The sequence below is a fragment of the Dermacentor andersoni genome, chromosome 3 (genome assembly GCF_023375885.2).
Source record: "Dermacentor andersoni chromosome 3, qqDerAnde1_hic_scaffold, whole genome shotgun sequence".
Classification (NCBI taxonomy): domain Eukaryota; kingdom Metazoa; phylum Arthropoda; class Arachnida; order Ixodida; family Ixodidae; genus Dermacentor; species Dermacentor andersoni.
In genome coordinates, this window is record NC_092816.1 from 222305358 (window position 1) to 222329114 (window position 23757).

Sequence of the window (23757 nt, forward strand, 5' to 3'; positions counted from 1 at the left end):
GTCCTCAGCAATTTGTTGTAACTCGTCTGCAGTGTTGCTGAATAGAACAATGTCATCGGCAAACCGAAGGTTGCTGAGGTATTCGCCCTCGATGCTTAGTCCTAAACATTCCCAGTTTAATATCTTCAATACTTCTTCCAAGCACGCAGTGAATAGCATTGGAGAGATTGTGTCTCCTTGTCTGACCCCTTTCTTTATAGGTATCTTCCTACTTTTCTTGTGTAGAAGTAAGATGGCTGTGGAATCTCTAATATTTTCCAGGGTATTTACGTAAGTGGTCTGTTCTCCTTGATTACGCAGCGCCTCTATGACGGCTGGTATCGCTACTGAATCTAATGATTTCTCGTAATCTACGAAAGCCATATAGAGAGGGTTATTGCACTCTGCGGATTTCTTGATAACCTAATTATTGAAGTGGGTGTGACCTATAGTAGAGTATCCCTTCCTGAAGCGAGCCTGTTCTCTTTGTTGACTAAAGTCCAGTGTAGCCCTTATTTTTTGGAGATTATTTTGGTAAATATTTGATATAACACTGGGAGTAAGCTAATTGGCCTATAGTATTTTAGTTCTTTAACGTCTCCCGTTTTGTGGATTAGTATAATGTTTGCATTGAGGTTTGGCTGCAGGTTAATCGCAATCAGGAAGTGCACATGATAGAAATGTGCAGAATAAGACTGGTTTGTGCTAGACAGTGAGTACACGCGAAGTGCGCGCGTGCCATTTATTGTATCTTAAGATAGAGGTTATAGCGACTTTGGACAACACCTCCTAGACAAGAAGGCCTGAGTGCTCGGCGAGTGACGTCACGGAGAAGAGGCCATCGGCACGCTCGGGGATACGGGTTGAATGAAGGGATCGCGGCTTGGTTCACCTAGCAGCCGTATGCTTTTATTGACCACTCCACACTTTTTCGTCAGTCTAAACTGCGGCATGAGCAGCAGGCACCTTACAAAGCATTTATTTAGAGGCACAGATACAAGACAGCTTTGTAAAACATGTGCAGGTATTGATTCCAGCACCTTTTTATAGCGTCGCGCTTTGTCGTCTTTGTAATGTACGTTGTTTGTGCATTATAATAATTATTATTTATTATACCCCACACTTCATACCTATTACTTCAAATAAATTGAATCCTTAAAAACTTTTCCTTCCGTATTTTGGTACCTATGGTTTTTATGGCGCGGCAATAATGAATGTAACGCACTCTATTTGTTTCACAATTGCGTATGAACAATTTCATTGGGGACACATGTACTTATTGCAATCTAGATTATGCTTAAATGAATTATTTCGCTGTCGACGCACTAATTACCACAGTGTGCTAATTTACAACAACTCAAATAAGTACAGAAACGGAATATAAAACATTCGTGCAGCTATTTACAAGGAAACAGCTGCCTTATTGCGCAGAGTTCCAGCTTTTCTCTTCCTTGCCTTAGCATTGGCATCCAATATTTTGTCATTCATGTTGCTGAAGTAGTTCTTCAATAAAATATTCGTGCTACACCGCAAAAGGTGCCTCAACACAAATTGACATTTGTGTCCATCCTCGCAAGCGTCGAACTCTGAGGAATCATCACTGACGAGCAGTTCAAGCGTGAGGTCAGTGTCTAAACGACGTTGGTTTGGCAGATTAGTAAATTCCTCTTCCTGAACGTAGACTTTTTGCTTGTGATAAATTGTATCAGGTCTTCTAGGTTTACAATCTTATCCGCTTCCTTCTCCTTGCGGAATGCTTCAGCAGACGTTTCACACGTTTTCTTCAAAGAAGCAGCCTCAAGACGCATGCGCTTGGAATCAGAATCCTCCCTCGAGGTGCTTGGCTTCCAAAGATAAGGTGGACATTGAGGAAACCTTGATGGGACTGCGCCTGGGCGAAAACGCAGGCGTGAGAGTAGTGCAGTGACGGTGTGCCTTGTAAGGTCCTCGAGGTGAGAGAACTCCCGCACGATGTCGGCCTCAACGAAGTGAAGTTCAGAAACCTAGAAGGAAGTTAAAAGTTGCTCTAAATTTTATTCTAACATTCCTGATTTAAGGGAACTTTCTGTAATTGAGCAATTAACCTTCCCGTATTTTTCAAAAGTAGCTATTTCAAGAAGTGCTGAACATCTTACCCTGGAGTGCGGTGATACAAGGAAATCTGCACGTCGTATCGTCCTAATCCAGGCACTCTGGGCTTCTTCATCTTGCGGAAACTTGAAGACGTGATTTTTCTCCCCCGATTTGTAATTGCTCCGGCAATTGGGCACGCAGCACTTATTACGCATATCTTGGCATGGCACTCCACATTCCGCGGCAATGAAGACTCGCGGTACACACAATCGCAAGCACAGCACAAGTGTTGAGACTGCATGCACTGGTCACGTCTACAAAAAAATGTGCGTTCGGAAGCATGCGGCAGCATGGCCGAGCATGCCGAGACTTGTTTAACCGCGAAGCTATTCGAGGAGCGGCACGGCTCCTGGAACTAATCGAATTGTTGTCGCCGCCGTCGTCGCCTCTGTGTTCTCCGAATAGCCGGGGTTAACTATTGTATGGCTTCCGCGCTTCATTTTCAACACAGGTACGCCGCTAGTAGCTTCGCAGCGCGCTGCACGGAACTTCTATGTTGGCCTCTTCTGCGTGACATAGCTCAAGGGGAGAGGGTCAGCCAGTAGGCCTTCAGTTCTCTAGATGGTGTTGCCTTGGAACACCAACAACGAGCTCTTGCCAAGATGCGCAGGTAGTGTCTACATGGTTAAACTAACGCAATACTATTCAGATTACTTCGTCAACTCAGCATCAATTTAATCACGACACAGCATATCAGTCCAGGCGGTTTTCTTCAAGTATCTTACTTTGTCAACTCAGCATCAATTTAATCACGACACAGCATATCAGTCCAGGCTGTTTCCTTCAAGTATATCTAGGCCATTCGTCAGTTGAGTATCAGAAAAAAAATTTATTGAAGTATCAACATGAGTAACTGCAGCACACGACTGCCACACTGCGGTTTATACACAGTGTGAGAAACTGCCAGCGGTGGTAACGGCGCTCGCGGTAGTACGAGCTCCGTGCCAGCCCGTGCACAACGAGGCGCTTCTTCACAAAGGTAGCAGGTGAGGGAAGTAGCGGCGAGCCAGCTCGGCGACGACGGCATCCAGATCGTCCGCCTGGCTTTTCCACTGGTCGGCAGTGTCCGCATGCTGCTCCGCGACACTCTCCGGGCACCTGCGCGCGAGGACACCGGTCGTTCAGGTCAGTCTCGACCGGAATTAGGCGCCACCACCCGTTGTGTTCCTTATTGGTTGGCGAGTTTCTGAAGACAAGGTGCACTTAGGCCACTTCACGCGGTTTGGCGTACGTGGGATCTGGACTACCGGTAAAAGAAACCACCCTTTTCCGCCTCTAGAGGGTCCTAGCGAGTCACAAAACGTCGCAAAATGTAGGTCTCAACGAGACAAGGTGCGAAAACTAGTCACAGACTAGCTCAATTATTTGTACGAGTCTTATTCACGCCAATATAGTAGGACAACTAACGGTACGGATGTCATTATAGTCAACAATTAACCGCATTGAATTATAGACAGCACTCCTTCGGGGATCGGCCCACCTGACCTCTCTAGCGAAAATAGAAAGACGCCCCAACGAAAGTCGATGCGAAAGAAGACAACGTTGATGTACATGCGTGCAAAAAAAGCGAATGTAGAAACTGGACATGAATAAAACAAATAGGGGTCTGGAAAAAAATGAAAGATCTTACAACAGAACGAAGAAAATATAGCACACAGTGCAAACAGATAACGCAATTATGCACCACTGAGTTATCTTTAATGCCCTCAATTTCAGTACATATAAATTCAAATACCATGTACGTTGACCTTGTCTTCTTTCGCGTCGACCTTGGTTGACACGTATTTTTATATTAATACGTCACCATTCGAACACACATGAGAACGAAAACTCGGCTGCGTCCATCGCTTACCTCGTGGCGTGGCAGAGGAGGAAGAAATTTTGTTATGTCACTAAAGTAGGATACAACTTCAAAGAACAAGAGTTGGAAATCAAGGCACACGGGCCGCTCGAGGTTGTCAACCCGCCAGCCAATCAGAGAAGCAGATAGTCATCACGTAACCATTGAAAATGGCGTCGTACTTGATACCTCCGGAAAGTGTGCTGTTTTTGAAGAGTCTTTTAATTGGCGGAAGCAATGAGGTGTGCAGTCGACATGGACAAAGCGTATGGAGTCTAAGCATTTCCTTCGTCAAAAGTCCGCGGTACACTTCATTTCACTGTTGACCCCATTTTACTCATGAAACTTCGCTTCCAACTAAAATGAAACTTGGCAATAAATAGTTTGCAGCAAAGCAAGCGTTTTCTTTCAGTTCAATAAAGAATTAGGCTTTCACCGTATCACCATAATAGACGAGCGAATATAATCTTATTCTTGTAGTTACCGCCTTGTTTAGGTGACATGTAAGGACTATTTGCAGCCTCGCGGTAGAACAGTGGCTGGCGGTTAGCGGGGCGTGCGCGGGGCTTCACTGCACTGCAGACTTCAGGCGTATCCGACCTTGTCATCGGGCGAGGTTGGAAGGGTGCGTGGTGACGTCTTCCTCCTCTCTGGCTTGTGTGATCCAGTGCGGCGCTGCTTGAAAGCATTGATGTCGAGTGCTGCGGAAAGATTTCGAGAGGTTTCAGATCGTACTTTGCGAAATTTACGCAATGTCAGTTCATATAAGGTCGTCAGGAAGCCTTTCGGTGCGTCGGTAACCACAGTACGCGGATATATCCCTTGGGGGCGCAAATACGCGATGCGCATTATCAGTCGCGGCGTGTCTATGTGTTGTAAACTATTCTGCGTAAATCGGTTTTAATTCAACGAAGCGAACCGGCGTCTCTGTATTACCAGCATGAAATGGTAAATCTGCTTACTATCTGATCGCTTGGACTTCAAACATAAGAGCGCGTGCTCGTGTACGGCCAAGCTAAGGCAACCGCGAAACATCTAAGCGGCAGACGATATAAAATATCTGTGATACACCGGCATCCTTCTGAAACATTTCAAGTCTAGTTGGCTTGAAAATACTATATATCCTCGCTAGCCTCCTGCGTGAGGCCCATGGCGCTGCTCAACACAGCGATCACTGCGGTTGGTGAACCAGCATGATACATATATATTAAGCTGTGGGCTTCGGCATTGCCTTCTTGCCCTGTAAAGCCTTAATATCCGAGAGGGATCGCATAAAAAGAATGCGATGGCTATTCTGAGAACACGATTTCCGTAATACGTGTGACTGCGTTGTAGAGAACGGAACGAACACAACCGAAAGAAAAAGTTCGGTTATCATCCTCTTTCACGAAAAAGAAAAAGAAAACGGGCTAAGGCCGCAGTACGACTTCGCATAGTCACGCCGCACGTTTATAGATCTATAAATGGTGATGCAGCATGCTTGAAACAAGCGCTATATAGAACAAAGACATTGACGCGTGTACTTGTATATCTCTATCAGGCGACCACTTTTCACACCCTAAGAAATGTTATCGCACAGCGCAGGACGCGCCTGCATGTATCGGAAGTTTCACGAAAGTTATCGATGGTTCAATCCGCTGTCTGTTTTTAATGAACCTTGTGTTATCTGATTTCATCGCGTGACGCGAATGGTGTAGAACTTTGTGGAACACAGGCGGGTCCCAGCGATTAGTCTGGAACATTCGACGACTGAGGTATAAGAGCCGACACGCTGGACCCGTTGGTCAGATTTTGACGATCGCCGACTGCGTTGGCCGTTGTCGCTATTCTTTAAGTCTAGCCCGTTCTTGGAGGCACAGGTTCGCCCAATAAAAGTTAGTTTCGTCTTTCACAGTATTGCTACTGTGTTCTTTATACGTCACTACCAGGTGACATATATATTTACGCGTGTACTTGTATATCTCTATCCGGCGACCACGTTTCACCGCCTAACAAATGTTGTCGCACAGCGCAGGATGCGCCTGCATGTATCCGAAGTTTCTCGAAAGTTATCGATGCTTCTATCCGCTGTCTGCTTTTACCGAACCTTGTGTTATCTGATTTCATCGCGTGACGCGAATGGGGCAGAGAGAGAGAGACACACACACACAGGAAAGGGTAAAGGCAGGGAGGCCAACCAGAGGGGAAGCTCCTATTTGCTACCTTACACTGGGGAAAGATGGGAGGGCGAGGTAAAGTGATAACGAAGTCGACATAAAGAAAGAAAGGAGCACAGACACACAATCACAATCGGTCACTGTCACCGCATACTGTCACCGCACAGCACAGTAACACTTGCAGCACTATAAACGTCTGTTCAGCCTGCAGACACTTGTCCAGTTCTCTTGCCCTTAAAAACTGCAACAGTGCCCTCGTCGCCCTCTGTTGCTATGTCTTTTAATGACGGCATTTTAAAATAAGTTCCTCTGTGAGAGGTCTTCGGTCAAAGTGCGCTATCGCGGTTGCGAGCGATCGTCTCTGTAAATTATAGCGAGGACAGTCATAGAGGTGCTGAAGAGTCTCCTCGTTACCACAGTCATCACACGAGGCGTCGTCGGCCTATTAGATGCGGAAAGCAAAAGACTTGGTGAACGCCACCCCAAGCCATATTCGACAAAGCAGGGTAGCTTCGCGGCGGCAGAGTCAATCTGGAATGTAAAGACGTAGAGAAGAGTCTAGGTTGTGCAGCCGGTTGGTGTGAAAACTTCCTGCGTTCGACGAGGAGAACGTGATCTCATGGCTGAGCATTCGAAGTTTTCTAGCGGCATCTGTCCTTGATAATAGTATCGGCTCCTCTTCGTCGCCTTGAAGAGCCGACCGAGCAGCGTTATCGGTGTGTTCGTTCCCTATGACGCCGCAGTGAATTGGAAGCCACTGAAACGTCACCTGGTGTCCTTTCTCTGTCAAGGTATGGATTAATTCTCTAATCTCGAATACCAGTTGTTCGTGTGGTCCACGCCGCAGGGCTGATCGCAAAGACTGCAGTGCCGCCTTCGAGTCACTCAATATTGACCATCTTCGAGGTTGTTCTTGGCTGACTAGACGAAGTGAAGCGCGAAGAGCTGCAAGTTTCGCAGCCATCAGTGTCGTTGGGTGACATGTCTTGAAACTGATGGTGGTGGCTTTCGCTGGGAAACTACGGCTCCAGAGGACCACTGGAGAGTTGCCGATCCATTGGTATAAATATGTACGTGGTCGGCGTACCTCTCGTGCAAAAGGAGCAGAGTTAGCTGTTTAAGAGCAGGTGATGACAGCTCAGATTTTTTCCTGATTCCTGGTACGGTGAGGTGCACTGGAGGTCGAGCCAAACACAGGGAGGAATCGAAGGCTTAGTTGCGGAGGTGGAGCCTGATGGAAGGCAGGTGCAATAATCCGAAATCTTACTACAAGATAATGCCTTGCGCAAAAGTCATCTGCAACATCAGCCTCTGGTCGCCCCTAGAAGAGCGCCAGCGCTTTGAAAGGGAAGCGTTGTTCAGTAGGGAACGTATGGTTCTCCAGATGTGGGAAAGTGGCTTTCGGGGGTCTAGTGACTGGCAAAACGTTGGCCACCGTCGAGATGCCAATCTATCCATGCGACGTTGAATTTTCTGTTGTAGTCGTCTGGCTGTCCCAAGGTCTTCGATGGATTTTGTACGCCGGTAACGCCGCTCCGCACGACGACGTAGTGCACGAAGTCGCTCCAACTCTATATCCAATTCCGTGTGCTTCGACGAAACCGTGACCGTGCGCGTGGCGTCTCGCATTGCAGACTTGATTCTTTCCTCTAATCCAGAGGACAAGCCCTCTTGACGAGCATCTTCCATGGTGGAAGTAAAATTAGTCCAGTCAATTAATCGAATGGTGTTCCGTGAGAAGGACCTGGACATCCCTTTGATGACAAGGTACGTGGGAATATGATCACTCCCGTGTGTCTCGATATCCAAAAACAATTTAACGCATCTTGTGAAACAACTGGAGACGAAAGCTAGGTCAAGACAGCTGCCATAATTCACGCCCCGTATAAACGTTGGGCTGCCGTCATTCAGGAGTGAAAGGCCATGGTTGCAGGCGAAGTTTCCAAGTCTTTTCTCTCTTGTATTTGTCCTTGTGCTTCCCCATGCCATATGGTGCGCATTAAAATCTCCAATGATGACATGTGGAGCAGGGTACACCGACAAGATGTTCGTTAATCTTTTGGCATCAAAATTACTTGAAGGCGATATATAAACGCCTACAAGTGCAAACATGAGTATGCCCTTTTTAATTGTTAGGCAAACATATTGATTGTTATCATGAGGCGGAATCGGCTGGCGAACATTTCTCAGTTCTCGACGAATAAAAACGATGACTTTGCTGCATGCCTCAGTTGTTGCGGATATAACAGCTTCTTATCCCGATAATCTGACTGGTTAGGACACGTTAGGCTCACATATGACAATGATTGGGAACAAATTAGTATATATATACTGACGAATGTCTGCAAGGCGTGACTTTAGTCCTCTTGCGTTCCGCTGGATGATTGACGCTGCCTTGACTTCTTCTCGAAAGGATGGGGGATGGTTGGCCATGTCTCTATTCGAGAGACTCAAGCACTGGGCTTAAGGCGTCCAGTACTTTCAGTGCACTTCGAGCAGACGTGGTTCCAAGGTTCGACTGAATCACTCGAATAGTATCTATGAGGGAACGCAGCATTGAAATGACTTGACGATTTGCTTTGAGCGTGTCATCAGCGGCAGGAGTAGGCTCCCGCGCGGGCTTGACGATCTGTGGTTCTGTGGGAAGTTGCTGGCTCGGAAGCGCAGGCCATTCTTCCTGAGAAAGACTCCTTTCAGCTGACTTTCTTGTGCTGTTCAGCCCATTTTTGGCCTGATTGGAGATGACAACACCCTCACTTGCTGGTTTACAAGGATAGGCAAGACCGCCTTGGGAATGGCGACATCAATATCATAAGTTACACCTGCTGTGGATGCATCATCCATCGGGATATAGGAATGCACTTTGATGCGCCCTAACTCCGAGATTTGCTTCAGTTTTCCGAGCGCACTCCCGTTGGAAACATCGATTGCGAGGACATTTTTTTCGTGTATTTATCAGAATGTCCTTAGTTTCATTCGGCACGACCCCTTCCAAGAAAACAGATAGTTCTTGCCTGTTCAGGAGTCGGAGGTTGCTTGAGGGTTCTTTGGGTACAAACACGATGGCGTGAGGCCAGCGTTCAGACCTTGACTTCATATTCGCCACGCTCGCTTGCGTTGGCGTATTCGCGTTGATAGTCCTCCTTTTGGCCTTCTTTCTGTGGAGAGTGATGAAGCTATTATCCGATGAGTCTTCATCCGACACGGAGTACAGCTCAGTGTCCTCGGTGTCACTGAGCACGCTTCCTCTCTTCCTCGTGAAGGACGGCCTTGATGACTTATGGCCAGGAGGGCCTCTGGAAGACTCCGCGTCCGTGGCCACAAGCCCGGGAGCCGAGGCACCAGGAAATTTTGAAGAATTCGACAGAAACCAAAGAACACAGAAAGAAGTGTTCTGCCAAGAAGACACTTCGTCTTCACCAAGAAGACACGCGGGTCCCATCGATTAGTCTGGAACATTAGACGACTGATGTATAAGAGCCGACACGCTGGTCCCGCTGATCAGATTTTGACGATCGCCGACTGTGTTGGCCATTGTCGCCATTCTTTAAGTGTAGTCCGTTCTTGTGGGCACAGGTTAGCCCAATAAAAGTTAGTGTCGTCTTTCACAGTATTGCTACTGTGTTATTTATACGTCACTACCACGTGATATTTATATTGACATGTGTACTTGTATATCTCTATCAGGCGACCACTTTTCACAGCCTAAGAAATGTTATCGCACAGCGCAGGACGCGCCTGCATGTATCGGAAGTTTCACGAAAGTTATCGATGGTCCTATCCGCTGTCTGTTTTTACCGCAACTGGTGTTATCTCATTTCATTGCGTGACGCGAATGGTGTAGAACTTTGTGGAAGACATGCGGGTCCCAGCGATTAGTCTGGAACATTCGACGACTGATGTATAAAAGCCGATACGCTTGACCCGCTGATCAGATTTTGACGATCGCCGACTGTGTTCGCCGTTGTCGCCGTTCCTTAAGTGTAGCCCGTTCTCGTGGGCACAGGCTCGCTCAATAAAAGTTAGTTTCCTCTTTCACAGTATTGCTACTCTGTTCTTTACACGTCACTACTACGGGGAATCTGGTGGAGGTGCTTTGCGTTCGTATACCGGACGCCTGCACAAAGCCGGGACACAAGCCCGAACGTGAAAGACAACACCAACGTCGCCAGGAACCAGCAGCGTACTGAAAGCCGCCACTACAACCTCCGACGACGCTACGTCGAGTACCATCCCGGTGACCGCGTTAGGGTTTGGACCCGTATTAGCCCCGAGAACGACCTAGAGGGGCGCTGGGAGCACCGCTCCCGTGAAGTCAGGGCACGGACTCGCGCCTGTCGTCTGCTGCAGTTCGGGCGGTGTCCGCATGTGTTCTGCAGTGTTTCCGTTTGTTCGCTCTCGTTCCCAATGCTTGTATACTTATGGCGGGCCTCTGAAATATATATTTTACGATGTCTTCGTTCGCGAAAATGTAATCAAGGAGCTTATTTCCTAGACGACAATATAATAGCTATAGTGCCACCCGAGTAAGCTCCGACCAGCACATTACGGGTTTTTCATGCGCGGATCTACACTTTCCAGTGGAAGCTTATGTGAATAACAAAAGCATAGACGCAAGAGCACAACACATAAGAATCTAGTTAAGATTCCATACCCACCATGGTGCAATATGCGTCTCACAATGAAACGCTCACTATATATGACTTCTACAGTATTTATCTTGATTCTAACCCGCTAAAACATGTTTGCTCACGACGAACAGTTCACGGTATAATATTGAATTTTTCTATTTCTTCACAGAAGCCCTGGGCAGTAACACGAGGACTTAACTACCACTGCAGTTTAGATTCCGTCAGCACCACTTGTGTTCTTAACTGGTTCTCAAAATTAGGCCGTTCTTCACCGGTTAAATTTAAGTGGCGGTAACTTGAAGAATTAGGTGCACGTTAAAGAACCCCAGGTGGTCGAAATTTTCGGAGTCCTCCACTACGGCGTGCAAAATCAGAAAGTAGTTTTGTCACGTACAACCCCATAAATTAATTTTTAATTTAACTCCTACGGGGACGGTAGAGTATCCGTCTCCAGTGCAAGAGGACCGTGATTCAAATCCCGGTGCCGCGCTATTCTCCACCGGAAAATACAACAACAAAAAAAAAACCGCGTGTTGAGAAAATTGCACAAACAGGCCTGGAGTGCGGCCTGATCCCGGTGACCAGAACCGGTAACGCACTCTCTCACCAGAGCAGGATTGGCCACCCTGGTGCAGTACTTGGCCACAACCTCCTATATGAATACAACAATCGAACCCCGGCCCTCAGTCCCCAGCAGCCGCGAAGCAACTGACCACGGCGGCGGTCAGATCTGTGACGCTGCAGAGGGTGCTAAGAATACCTGGCTCCGGACAGGCCGCCATTGGAATCTGAACCTGGCAACGTTTAACGTTAGAACGCTATCTAGTGAGGCGAGTCTAGCAGTGTTATTGGAGGAATTAGAGGGTAGTAAATGGGATATAATAGGGCTCAGTGAGGTTAGGAGGACAAAAGAAGCATATACAGTGCTAAAAAGCGGGCATGTACTGTGTTACCGGGGCTTAGCGGAGAGACGAGAACTAGGAGTCGGATTCCTGATTAATAAGGAAATAGCTGGTAACATACAGGAATTCTATAGCATTAACGAGAGGGTGGCATGTCTTGTTGTGAAACTTAATAAGAGGTACAAAATGAAGGTTGTACAGGTCTACGCTCCTACATCTAGTCATGATGACCAGGAAGTCGAAAGCTTTTATGAAGACGTAGAATCGGCGATGAGTAAAGTCAAAACAAAATACACTATACTGATGGGCGACTTCAATGCCAGGGTAGGCAAGAAGCAGGCTGGAGACAAGTCAGTGGGGGAATATGGCATAGGCTCTAGGAATAGCAGAGGAGAATTATTAGTAGAGTTTGCAGAACAGAACAATATGCGGATAATGAATACCTTTTTCCGCAAGCGGGTTAGCCGAAAGTGGACGTGGAGGAGCCCGAATGGTGAGACTAGAAATGAAATCGACTTCATACTCTGCGCGAACCCTGTCATCATTCAAGATGTAGACGTGCTCGGCAAGGTACGCTGCAGTGACCACAGGATGGTAAGAACTCGAATTAGCCTAGACTTGAGGAGGGAACGAAAGAAACTGGTACACAAGAAGCCAATCAATGAGTTAGCAGTAAGAGGGAAACTAGAGGAATTCCGGATCAAACTACAGAACAGGTATTCGGCTTTAACTCAGGAAGAGGACCTTAGTGTTGAAGCAATGAACGACAACCTCATGGGCATCATTAAGGAGTGCGCAATAGAAGTCGGTGGTAACGCCGTTAGACAGGAAACCAGTAAGCTATCGCAGGAGACGAAAGATCTGATCAAGAAACGCCAATGTATGAAAGCCTCTAATCCTACAGCTAGAATAGAACTGGCAGAACTTTCTAAGTTAATCAACAAGCGTAAGAGAGCGGACATCAGGAACTATAATATGGATAGAATTGAACAGGCTCTCAGGAACGGAGGAAGCCTAAAAACAGTGAAGAAGAAACTAGGAATAGGCAAGAATCACATGTGTGCGTTAAGAGACAAAGCCGGCAATATCGTTACTAATATGGATGAGATAGTTCAAGTGGCTGAGGAGTTCTATAGAGATTTATACAGTACCAGTGGCACCCACGACGATAGTGGAAGAGAGAATAGCCTAGAGGAATTCGAAATCCCACAGGTAACGTCAGAAGAAGTAAAGAAAGCCTTAGGAGCTATGCAAAGGGGGAAGGCAGCTGGGGAGGATCAGGTAACAGCAGATTTGTTGAAGGATGGTGGTCAGATTGTTCTAGAGAAACTGGCCACCCTGTATATGCAATGCCTCATGACTTCGAGCGTACCGGAATCTTGGAAGAACGCTAACATAATCCTAATCCATAAGAAAGGGGACGCCAAAGACTTGAAAAATTATAGACCGATCAGCTTACTGTCCGTTGTCTACAAAGTATTTACTAAGGTAATCGCAAATAGAATCAGGAACACCTTAGACTTCTGTCAACCAAAGGACCAGGCAGGATTCCGTAAAGGCTACTCAACAATAGACCGTATTCACACTATCAATCAAGTGATAGAGAAATGTGCAGAATATAACCAACCCTTATATATAGCTTTCATTGACTACGAGAAAGCGTTTGATTCAGTCGAAACCTCAGCAGTCATGGAGGCATTACGGAATCAGGGTGTAGATGAGCCATATGTAAAAATACTGGAAGATATCTATAGCGGCTCCACAGCCACCGTAGTCTTCCACAAAGAAAGCAACAAAATCCCTATAAAGAAAGGCGTCAGACAGGGAGATACGATATCTCCAATACTATTCACAGCATGTTTACAGGAGGTATTCAGAGGCCTGGAGTGGGAAGAATTGGGGATAAAAGTTGACGGAGAATACCTTAGCAACTTGCGATTCGCTGATGATATTGCCTTGCTTAGTAACTCAGGAGACCAATTGCAATGCATGCTCACTGACCTGGAGAGGCAAAGCAGAAGGGTGGGTCTGAAAATTAATCTGCAGAAAACTAAAGTACTGTTTAACAGTCTCGGAAGAGAACAGCAGTTTACGATAGGTAGCGAAACACTGGAAGTGGTAAGGGAATACATCTACTTAGGGCAGGTAGTGACCACGGATCCGGATCATGAGACTGAAATAACCAGAAGAATAAGAATGGGTTGGGGTGCGTTTGGCAGGCATTCTCAAATCATGAACAGTAGGTTACCACTATCCCTCAAAAGGAAAGTGTACAACAGCTGTGTGTTACCAGTACTCACATATGGGGCAGAAACCTGGAGGCTTACGAAAAGGGTTCTGCTGAAATTGAGGACGACGCAGCGAGCTATGGAAAGAAGAATGATGGGTGTAACGCTAAGGGATAAGAAAAGAGCAGATTGGGTGAGGCAACAAACGCGGGTAAACGACATCTTAGTTGAAATCAAGAAAAAGAAATGGGCATGGGCCGGACATGTAATGAGGAGGGAAGATAACCGATGGTCACTAAGAGCTACGGACTGGATTCCAAGGGAAGGGAAGCGTAGCAGGGGGCGGCAGAAAGTTAGGTGGGCAGATGACATTAAGACGTTTGCAGGGACAACATGGCCACAATTAGTACATGACCGGGGTAGTTGGAGAAGTATGGGAGAGGCCTTTGCCCTGCAGTGGGCGTAACTAGGCTGATGGTGAACTTGAAGAAAAACTGATTGAGGTTTACAGCTATTTGCAGCACAAAGAAATGAATGTACCGATATTTATTCCCTTTCCATGCTACACGTTCAACTCACTTGAGCAATTTACTGGTGCTTCTTGCTTGAGAAACAGACATGATGAGTCTGTTTGGAGAACTGACACAGGCTGCTGGGGGTCAAATATTTGAGTGAAATATGCCTTTTGGGCTGGTTCGCTGCAGCGAAGCCTAAGACCCATTCATTAGTAGTGTTGCACATAATCAAGACATCATCGTTCGCCAGTGGAGGTCAAGTGTTCATGTGAGACTTGTGGTGTCTTCTTTAAGAGGCGGGTACGCGAGGTTTTCTTTTATGCACTGACGAAGCAAATAGTTTTCAGTCTGTGTCAGCAAAAAACGCAAGATCGAGACATGTTGAGGCAAGATGTGTTTGCATTTTCCATTTCAACGCAGCCTAAACTGCACTGTAATGCCTCGAGTATGCTGTAGGCATTGTAATTGGAGCTGTAAAGAGCTACTTCATGGTTTCAATTCGAAGTTGTAGTGAAATGCTGGGTTTCGCGAACAAAACACGCCTCGCCATAACGACAGTCGGTTGCTTCCGTTGCGGGAGGGGTGTGCCATATCGTCGATAAAAGCTAGTGAGGGCCACTATGACACATTTCATCGCTTGCAGGTGATTGTATGGTTTTCTTCTTAACCACGAAATTTTCTTTCATGTGATTCCTGTTATGGTGTTCGTGAAGTATATATATATATATATATATATATATATATATACTATACACGATGCGCCGTCGTGTTAACAGCCAATGCGTTTCTGGGTGCCTATTTCAGAGAACAATGATAGTAGTACCAAACCTTTTCACACAAGATGCGCGCCTATCTCTTCCATTTATGCCTTAATACAGTTGCCACATTTGACTGAAACAACTCACCAGAGCGATAAGAATTATAAGAGCGATAGAACTGCGCATCTAGCACCCGATTTGTGCATGGGCAATGTCCATGCTACCTTCCGAGTACTAGAAAAGGTACTAAACTTTAGGGAACTATTGAAGATGTTTGTGAGAACAGGGAACAAGTATGCTTCCATACGCCTTAAGCTCTGCGGAAGAAATACCATCAACACCACAAGAAAGGGAACGTTTAAGGTACTTCATACACTTGAAAACAAGGTTTTCATTGACTGATAGCGTACACACTACACACTGTGCCAGACTGAGCAGGAAGGTTACTGGAAGCATATTTCACATCATATAACAAAAAGAAATGTTCTGCAAAGGCATCAGCAGTGTTCGACACAACACTACTATTTTCTTGAAGAAGACGTACATCTTTGGCACTCTTTTTAAATGAGTGAGAGCGCACAAAGCTCCAGAAATATTTTGAATTATGTGTCACGTTGGCTACAACACAATCAATGTGGTCGTAGTGATGATTCTAATAATAATAATAATAATAATAATAATAATAATTATTATTATTATTATTATTATTATTATTATTATTATTATTATTATTATTATTGCCATCTTACAATAATCGTACATCAGAAGACAGGCCCATCAAAGCCAAGGAAGTGGCTTGCGTGACTTGGCCCGGCATGTCGGCAAACAAAGTCAAAATGGCAACATGTACAGAAAGGAAAAGCTCGTGAAGTTTATCACACAGAAATGAAACAGAAACTCAGCTGAAATCAGTGACAAAAGAAATACAAGAAACAAGAAAAGAGAAATGTAGTATTATACGTATCTTACAGTGCCTTCAACATTTTTTTCAAGTTTCGTTTCGAAGTTGCAGTAAATATATGATCAGGTAGGTCATTGAATATTCTTGGGACATAAGCATACCTACTAGCTTTACCAAATCTTGTGTTGCAGTGCGGGACTATAAAACGCAGTGTTTTCCGCAGTGCACGGGGAGCAATATATTCCTGTTTGAAATCAGGGTTCCAAAAATGTTTTATCACAACCGTTTGAGTGAACAAAGGTTTAAATGACGGAAGACCCAGATGTATAAACAAATTCACATTGTCGGCCGAGGAAGAGTTATAAGCAATGGATTTCAACATATTTTTTAGAATTCTGTCAATTCGACAGAGCCATCGAGATGAGCAAAACCCGAACAATGTAATGCCATAACGTAACACACTGTATGCTAAGGCGTGCATGGTAGTGATTTTTACAGGCATCGGAACAATGGATTTAATGTTAAAAAGCAGCGAGGAAACACTTCTGAGCCTGCCGCAAAGATATGTCATGTGATCATTCCATGAGAGGTCACTGTCAAAGAAAACACCAAGGTATTTAATGGAGTTTACATATTCTACAGGGACACACGGACATGATCGGCAAGTACGACAGTGTAGAAACAAGGGTAAATTTGTAACCGTTGCTTTAAGTGGATTTCTAAAACATAACATTTTTGTTTTTTCTTTATTTATTGACAAACAGTTGTTAGCAAACCAGGTCACTGCATCGTACACACTCTCTTGAAGTAACGCAGTTGCTTTTGAGTAACAGATATGTTTAGTTAAAAGGACAGTGTCATCTGCATACTGAAATATCATACACTTCAATACAGCTGAAGAAAAATCATTTATAAATATGTTAAAAAGAAGAGGAGACAATATAGAGCCCTGAGGCACTCCAGCTTTCAAAGGTAGCTTGTTATTGATGAATAACTCGTTATCTAAGGTTATCACCTGCGAGCGGCCGGACAAATAGTTTTTTAGGAACTGGTAAAATGGCCCTCTGAAACCGAGTAGGTATAGTTTTTCAAGCAGGAGTTCGTGGTTCACAGTATCGAATGCTTTAGAAGTATCGAGAAACAATGCGCATGCAAACATGTTTTGTTCTAAAGCTGAGAAGGAAGGTTACTTAATAATAATAATAACAACAATAATTATAATAATAATAATAATAATAATCTTAGTGGTAACTTGGCACTCTAGACTAAAAAAAAGCTGATGCTTGTATGTTAGAGCGTCTGCTAACCAGCGAGCTAGAGCAGAAATTTGCAGGAGGCAGAAGACACCTCCTTCCCCTCCACGTGCACACACACACACGCACGCACACACACGCCCACTTGAGTTCGTTGTTCAGTTGCCTAACAATTTGACCTGTTGATATGTTTTTAATATTTATGTGTTATCTATTTCTGTGCTGCCCATGTTATTTGTTTTTACTAATGTATGTACCCACTCCTGTTATGCCTCCCCCGAGACAGCAGTATTTGTAAATAAAATAAAATAAATAAATAAATAACACAGCACGGCACACACGCACACATTCGACGGGTGCAGAACACACAGGAGTGCCAATTCAGTCTGGTTCCAAGGAAGGAGAATCCAAATGGCCAAGGGGGGTGAACAGAAAGCTCTGTATGCCAGATGTAATCATGGAGTTGTGGTGTCGGGCCATAGAGGCGCGATGAGGGCTCAGGCTGTGCTGACCACTTGTTCAGACGAACTGAAGAAAGATGAGTGTTGTCCAGAGAGTCGTCAAGCACCCTGCAGTATAGACTAGTGCAATGTTGCGCTGGTATTGCAGGGTGTTCTACCTGAGGGTTTTGAGGCAATCCTCGTAGGCTGGCATGAGCTTGCGACAATCGAAAAGACGGGAGTAAAGGGTGCGTATTGTCCGGCGCTGACCAAGCTTAAGTTTGTTAGCGTCGCGAGTTTGGTACGGGAACTATACTGATTAGCAGTACTCAAGTCGTGACAGAATGATAGAAGTGCAGAGTGCTCGGAAGACCTTAGGTCATCAGGGAAGGGAGACAAGGGACACTAACCCAACAATGGACCGGTGCTTACATGCAGTGATGGTGACATACGCGGAAAAGTTGAGAGAAGAGCTAAATGTTACACCCAGAATGGGAAGGGCCCGAACAGTCTTTATAGAGGTGCCTCCAAGGAAGAAGGTTGGACGTGGAGCAGTTTCGTTGTGGCTGATACGCATGGCAGCACTTTTTACGGTGCTACTACAAAGTTTGATATTGTAGGCCCAGTCGTTCACCTTTACAGAATGCATTTATTTTAAGCACATATGCTGTGCATTGGCATAATGTTGTTGTGGAAGTATTACCTTGTTAATCAAACACATTCTGCACAGATGCATTAGTAACTTGGTTTTGAGTATATCTTCGTCCTGATAATAATTTATAGAATCGCAGCAAGAAACGCTTTAGTAGAAGCTGAAGGGATTCTAGCAGTTTAAGCAACACAATGCGCTCACACCATCTACAGTTTCCATAAACAAAAAGTGAGATAAAAAATCAATTACAGTTTCAGTGGCTCAGTACTTGCTGCTTCTGAAGCAGGCATCGAATCAATCATGGTATACGCTGCTACATGCATAGGTCTTGCGAGATGCAGGTGCTGCTATGCACTGCACACGGGGCACACGTTGCAAACAGATAATTTCTTTTTGTAGTGCTTAAGTATAAGGACACACTGACTCAAACATGACTGCGTTGTCACGTATGCTTCAGTGCGTCAGTGTTCTTGACTGCTACACGAGCCATTTATCCCCAACTAGCCCAAAAGACGGATGCACTTGAAAGAAGTCAGTGAAGAAGTACAGTGAACTTGTACTGAACTAGATTCCCATGCCGAATAGAAGAGCGCAGTGTCAGCTGAAACAGGCGGCACGGCTCATTATGTAAGTACTTCCGATAGTTCGGCTACTAGTGTCTTTCGCTTTCGGAAGTTATCTTTGCCACTGGAAACAGCGCAGAGCTTGCCCGTTAAACTTGAGTCATCCGACACCGCACGAAACACGCCGCGATTGACCACCCCAAGTTCCACACGGTTCATTCACTACATCACACATCACACGAAGTCACGAGTGCCATATTTTAAATCACTGCTGCACCAAACGGACCTGAAAATTCATTTCCTTCGACAGAGTTTCTCAGCTGGGTTCGTTCACTCGCCAGTTACGAACTCGATGGACGCGCTAGGCCTACGTGTAACGTAAACAACATCGGCGATAGGCGAGTGCTGATTATCGAGACTTCGTAGCTCGTAAACATGTTTCCACAGATGTTGCGACAACCGTGATTCGGTTGGCTGTTTTAGCAGACGATCGTACTGAGCCCGGCGGAACCCAGTGGGCAGGTTGGATTAGTCGTTCGAAGTCCCTTCGGATCCACGTCGCACTGCCACAACCCACGGTCGTCGGTCGGCCGGTCGTGTCGTTGTCGGCCTACTATTACAATACTGTCTTTCAGGAACACTGTCGCGCGCATCGTGCGTCCAAAGAACTCGGACGATCGCTGGTACCGGCGCCTTCGCATGGGCGGCCATCATAGGCATACAAGCAGGAGGCTTCGCAGCCTCCGATTGGTTGACGCCTGCGACGCGTCGCAGCCTCTCATTGGTGCACGCCGGCGGAGCTTCCCCTCGCGTCGGCAAACTTCTAGCATCGGCAGTGGACATAATCGCTGCGCGTCGTAACGCTTCGCCGTGTTCCCGACCGACGCTTTTGACGCTTCGGCGCGTGCCGAAGCTTTCCGACGCGTGCCAGTTGTTGGGGCATAAGACGCGCCTGCATGTATCGAAAGTTTCTCCAAAGTTATCGATGGTTCTATCCGCTGTCTGTTTTTAATGAACCTTGTGTTATCTGATTTCATCGCGTGACGCGAATGGTATAGAACTTTCTGAAAGACACGCGGGTCCAAGCGATTAGTCTGGAATATTCGCCGACTGATGTATAAAAGCCGACACGCTTGACCCGCTGATCAGATTTTCATGATCGCCGACTGTGTTCGCCGTTGTCGCCGTTCTTTAAGTGTAGCCCGTTCTCTTGGTCACAGGTTCGGCCAATAAAAGTTTCGTCTTTAACAGTATTGCTACTGTGTTCTTTATACGTCACTATCACGTGACAATATCTTTAATCCAACACGTACCACTGCTTAGAAAGCTCGCACAGTTCGTAAACGGTCGTTTCGTTCGACAAGTATAGTTAACACTGTAAGGTATGCTGTTATTACTCACTAAAACTATTTTATGCATGGGTCGGAATTTCATACACAAAACCAAGTCATCATGCAATGTAATCTGCAGCTAACAGTTTGAACGCTTGTCACATTGTAACAGCCCAGCTCAGGACTATCGTAGCAGCGCGGTACCCACGCTGTTACTACCGTCGCGTATGTTTCGTTGCTCTTAAACCACAGCTTAGTACTAGAGGATAATACTGCAGTAAAGTCACATTAGTGAATGGAACTTTCAGAAAGCACAGTTGATCTCCGAAGCTGATTGTATGCTCAAACATGCGCACACGCATCGCGCTACGTGCTCCGTCCGCCTCAACGCCAGCAGAAAGTTCGGCCATATCAGAGTTCCATATTAGTATAACTAGAGGGAAATCTGGCGCTGCGATGGTTCAATCATCACGGGAATGATGGGAAGTACAGGCTACGGATTGGCATTCTGTTGACTGGCAAACTAGCCTACAATCATTGTTTGGCAGTTTTCGTTTCGCTCCAAGCGCAATTGCTATAACCTGCAGTGGGACAGTGCAACGCAAAGCTCTCTGCCTTTGTTTGGTTGCTCGAAGTGGCGATAGCGAGTGCTCGGCCAGCGGCTGGGACAATGTTTGTGTCGCGGTGTGGTGTCGAAGCCCTGACGAGAAAGCGACGGCATCGTAAACGTTGTAAGAGCATGCTTTGACCGTTTGGACCTTGGTTTGTTAAGTGTGTAAGGTTGGCGCTGTAGCGTTACGTGCTTTATGAAGCTTCACAAAGAAAAAGAAGGCACTACTGATACAAGACATAGTTGTACTTCTAGTGGCTTGGCAATCAAATTTTATTGAGGACTTTATTATTCATTGCCCCTTTATGTGCTCATCGAAATGCGTGTTTTAGGACTTTGAGAACACAAACTTACTTGTGGTAGGAAAGGTTGCTGCCTCCTGGCTGTAGTCTAGTGTCACAAGATTGCTAAATGCAAAGCCACGCATTAACGCTTCGGAAGCGGTACGTCAATATAAAATATAATGAAGCATACTCATAGGAGTCCACAAGCGTCCTAGCTAGTACTGCAGCAGGTGTGCGTAAGAGTACTTGAAGACGTTCGGCAATCGTGACAGCCGACGCAGCCTTTTGAAAGAGCGAGAGAGTTCGCAAGTGCCTGTCGTCTGCAAGAAAAGACGCGTTCGTAGCGAGCAGGCGTTGTAGCCGACGACACTTGTAGCATTCCTCTCAAAGGCACAACACTTTCTCAAAATACAAACTTCTCATTTTCAAAAATACTTGATGAGTATTTTTATACAAGTACATGCACGGTTGTGATTGCTGTTGTAAAAATAAATAATTATTCTCTGGCGTTAAATCGGGAACAGAATCGCACATGAATGCATATCCTGGTGTGCCGTGGTGATAAACCATAGTAAACCGTGCTTCAACCTCAATGTCATATAAATTTTACGTAACCTGTTGTACATTATATAAGACACTGCGCAAATAAAATTAGATTTTACGCGATAATATTTGAGTACATCTGTGTTTACTGCGCCGCAAGCAAACGCCGCTAGTCTAAAGATCGAAGTCAGCCTGAAGCCTGTACTTCACATCATTCCCATGTAGGTTGAGGCAACGCTCAGGAGAGCCCCCGTAGACACTAGCGCCACATTCCGCTCTAGGGTATTTATTTAGAAACTCTATGGGCCTAACTCTGTGGACTTAAACCACTTCAGTACGTCTCACAGAACCGTTTTCCACGTAGAAGACGCCACGCCACACTAAATAGACCACACGAGCGCGAAAACAAACGCTAGAAACTATCGCCGAGCGTATACCTGCCATGCAAAACGGAATGCTCGCCCAAGCCAGCATGCCGACTGCCCTTAGATGGCGCCAATGCTTAGCAACAAAGGGGACGCTCATAACATCCATCCATTCATTTATTGTGGCGCTCATCAGATAGTTTCTCACTATATTACCTAGAGGGAAATCTGGCGCTGCTGCGCTGTGGTGCGCATGGGAATGCCGGTATATTGTGACTTCGGATTGGCATCGTTCTCGGAGAGCCAGGACACCTTGAAGACGCGCCTGGCAAGCACCGTTCCGTCTGTCACAATGATTCATGTTCTAATAAAGCAGCACGTAAAAATCAGTTTAAGCTATATTATTACACAAATACATGTTTTGTTTAACTATGAGAACTTGTTATTGCATGTACAACTATATGATACGTAACAAGTACCAGCCGGCCGCTAAAGTTGGAGGACAGACGACAAGATTCGCGCTCGCTTTGAAACAGTTTGTCGCCTGTTCTTGCTTTTCTTCGCTTGGTCATGCATTGTAGGTGAGTAAAGATGTAATATACGTGAATGGAAACATTTTATGAAGATTTTACTTTGAGAACGCGTTGTTTGTGTAGCCATATCCACGTTTTAGATGAAGCCTCTTACAACACCAGCCAACACGAGCCTCGCATACACATATACCATGATTACCATGATGGCATGATGCCCCTTAAAGAACTCTCATAGACGGTGGCGCCAGACTTCCCTCTAGGTGGTATAGGTGGGGTAGAGTGGCGTGATGTCACACCTTAGGAACCAATGCGAATAGAGGTGGCGCGTGACGTCATGCTTCGGCGCTCACAGCTTGTCTCAGCTGGCCGACCGCTAGGGAAGGGGAGGAAGTCGCGCTGTGGCGCGCTGCGGCGGACTTGGAAGATTGCCTGTGGTGTTTGAAAAATGCGGACGTGTCTTGTGAAGGCGTGTGCCTGAGTACAATGGGAAGTGACATGCGTTAGGCTTCGTTAAAGGTCTTTGTGGCTTTCTTCAGGCATTTTGTTACGCTTGCGAAGGGTTAACGCTAACGCATTGCCGTCGGATTAACGATTTGTTCAAGTATTACTTTTTCATATTCACTACGCATTTCCCTGCAACAGATAAGCAAGAATAGTTACACGTGTACATTGTATCTTCTTCCAGTGACCGCTTTTCACCGGCTAACCACTGTTAGAAAGTTACCTCTCGGCACAAGAAGCGCCTTCATGTACCGGGTTTTCTTTTTAATGTTGTCGCCGGCAGCGAAAGAATCTGGCCAATCAGATCGCGTGCGCGGAGCGAACAGCGCTGTAGAACTGACGCGAGCACCAGCGATTACACTGGAGCGCACGATGGGCCACGCACTTCGGTCGTCCAAATCCCGATTCATATTTCATGAATATTATTTCCACAAATGATCTAGCCGCTATTGTTGTGCTTTGAGCATCACTTGTCCCTCTGGGCGTAAGTTCGCTCAATAAAGCATTGATTTCGTGACTCACAGCACTTCGCTGCTGCGCGGTTACTCAACGTCACTATAACGTGACGATATTAGGAAACCAAGTGGTTCCATTCTTCGAGTGAAGCTTTCTTTGAGAACCCGTGCTCACGCTGACCGT

General features: G+C 45.9%; 1 protein-coding gene across 4 annotated transcripts in view; it reads right to left on the bottom strand.

Annotated features, from left to right (window-relative positions):
- Nucleotides 1–2986: 2986 nt before the first annotated feature.
- LOC126535791 (probable ATP-dependent DNA helicase HFM1) overlaps nucleotides 2987–23757 on the bottom strand; it is a 266705-nt gene continuing 245934 nt past the window's right edge. For 2 of the 4 annotated variants that reach the window (XM_072287418.1, XM_055073057.2), the window contains exon 18: nucleotides 2987–3210. In XM_072287418.1, coding sequence (XP_072143519.1) covers nucleotides 3084–3210 — 127 coding nt within the window. In that variant the 3' untranslated portion in view covers nucleotides 2987–3083. The remainder of the gene's footprint in view (nucleotides 3211–23757) is intronic. The other 2 variants (XM_072287419.1, XM_050182599.3) reach the window with 1 other exon arrangement.